The sequence below is a fragment of the Limulus polyphemus genome, unplaced genomic scaffold (genome assembly GCF_000517525.1).
Source record: "Limulus polyphemus unplaced genomic scaffold, Limulus_polyphemus-2.1.2 Scaffold77081, whole genome shotgun sequence".
Classification (NCBI taxonomy): domain Eukaryota; kingdom Metazoa; phylum Arthropoda; class Merostomata; order Xiphosura; family Limulidae; genus Limulus; species Limulus polyphemus.
This window is the reverse complement of record NW_013742677.1, coordinates 1,558-7,724: the sequence shown is the minus strand read 5'-3', so window position 1 is coordinate 7,724 and position 6,167 is coordinate 1,558. Positions and strand designations below refer to the sequence as shown.

The 6,167-nt window shown below is 36.8% G+C and overlaps 1 protein-coding gene across 1 annotated transcript; it reads right to left on the bottom strand.

Moving 5' to 3' along the window:
* Positions 1-5,329: 5,329 nt before the first annotated feature.
* On the bottom strand, positions 5,330-5,794 carry LOC106477699 (cystinosin homolog). Its single transcript, XM_013938238.1, has one exon. It carries the CDS (start codon positions 5,792-5,794, stop codon positions 5,330-5,332), a length of 465 nt encoding a protein of 154 aa, XP_013793692.1.
* Between the last annotated feature and the right edge of the window lie 373 nt (positions 5,795-6,167).

Sequence of the window (6,167 nt, the reverse complement as noted above, 5' to 3'; positions counted from 1 at the left end):
CACAAACAACAATAAAACTGTGTTTTTGTGTTACTGACAAGACATAGAGAACTGAGAAACTCTACCACTGTGTTGTTGAGTTACTGACAGGACAAAGTGAACTGAAAAACTCTACCGCTGTGTTGTTGAGTTACTGACCAAAACAAAGTGAACTGAGAAACTCTTCCGCTGTGTTATTGTGTTACTGACAGGACATAGAGAACTGAGAAACTCTACCACTGTGTTGTTGAGTTACTGACAGGACAAAGTGAACTGAAAAAACTCTACTGCTGTGTAATGGTGTTACTGACAGGAAAAAGTGAACTGACAAACAACCATAAATCTGTGTTATTGTGCTACTGACAAGACAAAGGGAACTGAGAAACCCCTACCACTTTGTTACTGACAGGACAAAGGGAACTGAGAAAATACCATACAACTGTGATGTCGTGGTACTGACAGGACAAAGGGAACTGACAAACAACAATAAAACTGTTGATGTGTTACTGACAGGACATAGGGAACTGAGAATACCTACCACTGTGTTGCTGTGTTACTAACAGGACAAAGGGAACTGACAAACAACCATAAATCTGTGTTGCTGTGTTACTGACAGGACATACGTAACTGAGAAACCCTACCAATGTGTTGTTGAGTTATTGAAAGGACAAATGGAACTGAGAAACAATAATAAAACTGTGTTGCTGTGTTACTGACAGGACATAGAGAACTAAGAAACACTACCACTGTGTTGTTGAGTTACTGACAGGACAAAGTGAACTGAAAAACTCTACCACTATGTTGTTGAGTTACTGACAGGACAAATGGAACTGAACAACAACTATAAAACTGTGTTGCTCTGTTACTGACGGGACATAGAGAACTGAGAAACTCTACCACTGTGTTATTGAGTTCCTCACAGGACATAAGGAACTGAGAAATTCTACCATTGTATTGTTGAGTTACTGACAGGACAACGGGAACTGAGAAATTCTACCACTGGGTTGTTGAGTTACTGACATGATAAACGGAAATGACAAACAACCATAAAACTGTGTTGGTTTGGAACTGACAAGATCTAGGGAACTGAGAAATTCTACCACTGTGTTGTTGAGTAACTGACAGGACAAAGGGAACGGAGAAATTTACCACTGTGTTGTTGAGTTACTGACTGGACAAAGGGTACTTGTGGTAGAGTTTCTCAGTTCTCTATGTCCTGTCAGTAACAGGGCAACACAGTTTTATGTTTGTTTGTCAGTTCTCTTTGTCCTGTCAGTAACTCAACAGCATAGTGGTAGAGTTTCTCAGTTCACTTTGTCCTGTCAGTAACTCAACAACACAGTGGTAGTGTTTCTTAGTTCTCTATGTCCTTTCAGTAACACGGCAACACAGTTTTATTGTTGATTGTCAGTACCCTTTGTCCAGTCAGTAACTCAACAACACAGTGGTAAATTTCTCCGTTCCCTTTGTCCTGTCAGTTACTCAACAACACAGTGGTAGAATTCTCAGCTCCTGTTGTCCTGTCAGTAACTCAACAATACAGCGATAGAGTTTCTCAGTTCTCTATGTCCTGTCAGTAACTCAACAACACAGTGATAGAGTTTCTCAGTTCTCTATGTCCTGTCAGTAACACAACAACACAGTTTTAAGGTTGTTTGTCAGTACCCTTTGTCCTGTCATTAACTCAACAACACAGTGGTATAATTTCTCAGTTCCCAGTGTCCTGTCAGTAACACAACAAGACAGTTGTATCGTATATTCTCATTTCATTTTGTCTTGTCAGAAACTCCACAGTACAGTGGTAGGGTTTCTCAGTTCCCTATGTCCTGTCAGTAACTTAACAACACAGTGGTAGGGTTTCTCAGCTCACCTTGTTCTTTCAGTAATACAATAACACAGCGGTAGAACTTTCAGTTCACTTTGTCCTGTTAATAACTCAACAACACAGTGGTAGAGTTTCTCAGTTCTCTATGTCCTGTCAGCAACACATCAACACAGTTTTACTATGTTCTGTCAGTACCATTTGTCCTGTCAGTAACACAACAACACAGTTGTATGGTATTTTCTCAGTTCCCTTTATCCTTTCAGTAACTCAACAACACATTCGCAGAGTTTCTCAGTTACCTATGTCCTCTCAATAACACAGCAACACAGATTTATGGTTGTTTGTCAGTTCCCTTTTACCTGTCAGTAACTCAACAACACAGTGGTAGGTTTACTCAGTTCTGTATGTCCTGTCAATAACACAGCAACACAGATTTATGGTTGTTTGTCAGTTCCCTTTGTCTTGTCAGTTCCCCGATGATTTCTCCAAGCACGTTCCATTGGCTGTGGTTTCGCTAGATAGTAGATAGGGAAAATGGGAATCTCAGTTGTTTCTCAGATTTGTTTGTAATGTCAGTAACTATACAACACTGTGGTAGAGTTTCTCAGTTCAATTTGTCTTGTCAGTAACACTATAACACAGCGGTAGAGTTTCTCAGTTCCCTTTGTCCTGTCAGTAACTGAACAACACATTGGTAGGGTTTCTCAGTTACGTACGTGCTGTCAGTAACTCAACAATACAGTGGTAGAGTTTCTCAGTTCACTTTGTCTTGTCAGCAACACAATACCACAGCGGTAGCGTTTCTCAGTTCCCTATGTCCTGTCAGGAACTCAATAACACTGTGGTAGAGTTTCTCAGTTCCCTATGTCCCGTCAGTAACAGGGCAACACAGTTTTATGGTTGTTTGTCAGTTCTCTTTGTGCTGTCAGTAATTCAACAACACAGTGGTAGTGTTTCTTAGTTCTCTATGTCATGTCAGTAATACAGCAACACAGTTTTATTGTTGTTTGTCCAGTTACCTATGTCCTCTCAATAACACAGCAACACAGATTTATGGTTGTTTGTCAGTTCCCTTTGTCCTGTTAGTAACACAGCAACACAGATTTATGGTTGTTTGTCAGTTCCCTTTTACCTGTCAGTAACTCAACAACACAGTGGTAGGTTTACTCAGTTACGTATGTCCTGTCAATAACACAGCAACACAAATTTATGGTTGTTTGCCAGTTCCATTTGTCCTGTCAGTTCCCCGATGATTTCTCCAAGCACGTTCCATTGGCTGTGGTTTCGCTAGATAGAAGATAGGGACAATGGGAATCTCAGTTGTTTCTCAGTTTTGTTTGTCCTGTCAGTAACTATACAACACTGTGGTAGAGTTTCTCAGTTCAATTTGTCTTGTCAGTAACACTATAACACAGCGGTAGAGTTTCTCAGTTCCCTTTGTCCTGTCAGTAACTGAACAACACATTGGTAGGGTTTCTCAGTTACGTATGTGCTGTCAGTAACTCAACAATACAGTGGTAGAGTTTCTCAGTTCACTTTGTCTTGTCAGCAAGACAATACCACAGCGGTAGCGTTTCTCAGTTCCCTATGTCCTGTCAGGAACTCAATAACACAGAAACTCTGCGAATGTGTTGTTGAGTTACTGAAAGGATAAAGGGAACTGAGAAAATACCATACAACTGTGTTGTTGTGTTACTGACAGGACATAGGGAACTGAAAAATTCTACCACTGAGTTGTTGAGTTAATGACAGGACAAATGGTACTGACAGAACACAATAAAACTGTGTTGATGTGTTGCTGACAGGACATAGAGAACTGAGAAACTCTACCACTGTGTTGTTGAGTTACTGACAGGACAAAGTGAACTGAGAAACTCTACCGCTGTGTTTTTGAGTTACTGACAGGACGAAAGGAAATTACAAACTCTACCAAATCACCGTGTTGTTCAGTTACTGAAAAGAAAAGGAGAGCTGACTAAAATATCCATGTCAATATATGCCTATTAACCGATGTATCTCGTTGCGAGGTCAGGGTGGTCGTTTTATACCTCGAATGGCGAAGTTAGGTTAGTGTGTTTTAGAATGAAATCTGTGAAATTGGGACATTTAACTATAACTACGAGCTCCAGAAGTAACATTATAACTGACAACTATATTAGTGATATTACCTGTAACGTCTAGCTGTAGTAGTAACATTATAATTAACAACTATATTAGTGATATTAACTGTAACGTCTAGCTGTAGTAGTAACATTATAACTAACCTACTCGTTGTAAAATGCGTGACTGTTTAGATTGTAGTGTGAATATTTCTGTTTCTTTATTCTTAACATCGTATTATATAGTTTAGACAAGCAATTCGATTTATAAAACTTACCTGTTATAGTAAAAATTCATTTTAAAACTATTATTAATATTAGTTTTAAAAATATGGTTTGATTAACAGTAATGATTGGCTATATTTTACAGATTTGATTCGTTCAAACTAGTAAGTCTTAACCAATCAGCTATTTTACTGTAGTTCAATACCAAATTAAATAACTAAGACTAAGACCTGTAGATTTGAGATTATATCAGACAATGCTTTTTGTTTCTTTGTAAATAAAAAAGTTAAATGATAAAATATTTTGTTTCTTGTGTTATCGTCACCATCATCATAGTTAAAACATATACAAAGCTGTTTCATGAATATATATATGTATGTTGAAATATTTTCTTTTTTCACCTCTGATGAAGAGAAATATTTAACATAATATATATATAATCATTAAACAGTTGATCCACTGTATCATGTCGAATAATGAATTCCACGAAATGTCACAACGTTATTCACATACCTAAATACCTGACAGACTTGAGAAAGATGTTAGTTATAATGTAACTACTACAGCTAATAGTTATAGTTAATATCACTAATAAAGTTGTTAGTTATAATGTAACTACTACAGCTAATAGTTTTGGTTAATATCACTAATAAAGTTGTTAGTTATAATGTTACTACTACAGCTAGTAGTTATAGTTAATATCACTAATAAAGAGTTTAGTTATAATGTTACTACTACAGCTAGACATTACAGTTAATATCACTAATATAGTTCGAACTATTAGATTTTATTTAACTTCAAGAGTGTGAATGACTCAAAACAAAAACAAATCCACAAATCTTGAACATATTATTGATACATACATGTATATATATAGACATATATATATGGAAAAGGTTATAATAAATACATTTCGAATTCAGGTATAAATAAAATATCACTTTCGTGTTAGGAAATTCACTTGCATTAATTTTTTTTACCGTAACTAAATAATTAAAATAATAAATAGACTTACCTGATAGGTAAACAAAGATATACATGAACAATTATATTTTTTATCGGATAATAGTTGCTATTCATTTCAAAATATCCACATATTGGTCAAGAATAAATAAAATTTTCTCACAAGGAGATTTGTCCCTCATTAAATACTATAACGACGAGTACTCCTAGAATTATTATTGTTTAGTTTTTTGAAGGTTTATGTTTTAGGTGTTCTGAGCTCGACAGTTTCATGTCCTCCTTCGGGTAGACGGTGATATTCTTCTTCAGAATTCTCCCTGTACAAGCAGTAGTGTTGAATCATAAACAGGACATCATATGAAACTGATACGACCCCTAGTCCAAATTTTGCAAAGTTACCAAATATAGACTTCCAGACATTGTAGTTGTATTCCACAAGAAGAATCTGACCAATACTAAGAAATCCACCTGTCACGTCCATCAACACTAACACGATACTCCAGCCTTCGGTAGACTTCCGCCTGCAGTTCAAGTAGGCCTGAGGCGTGTATTTTGTGAGGGTTGAGGCTAATTTAATATATGAAAGATAATATAAAAAATTCAGCCATGGCTGATTCTTTACTAGTTCTAAAACAATGACTACTACGTAAACGAAGGAACCAAAACTCACTACGCCTAAACCAAACTTAATTAACCACGACATTTTCTGATTTCCCTTTTCGTAGCAAATACACTGAAACACAAGAACAAATGACGTGAATGTCACGTGCAAGGAAAAAGCAACGTCGTTTACTTCAACAGGAATCACACCTGTCGGATTTAGTGTTTTGTATTCTTCTCGAACACCGTCGAAATATTACCGACAGGACAAAGGGAACTAAGAAAATACCATACAACTGTGTTGCTGTGTTTCCGACAGGACAAAGGGAACTGAGAAAATACCATACAACTTTATTGTTGTGGAACTGACAGGACATGGAGAACTGAGACATTTTACCACTGAGTTGTTGAGTTACTAACAGGACATAGGAAACTGAGAAACTCTACCACTGTGTAATTGAGTTACTGACAGGACA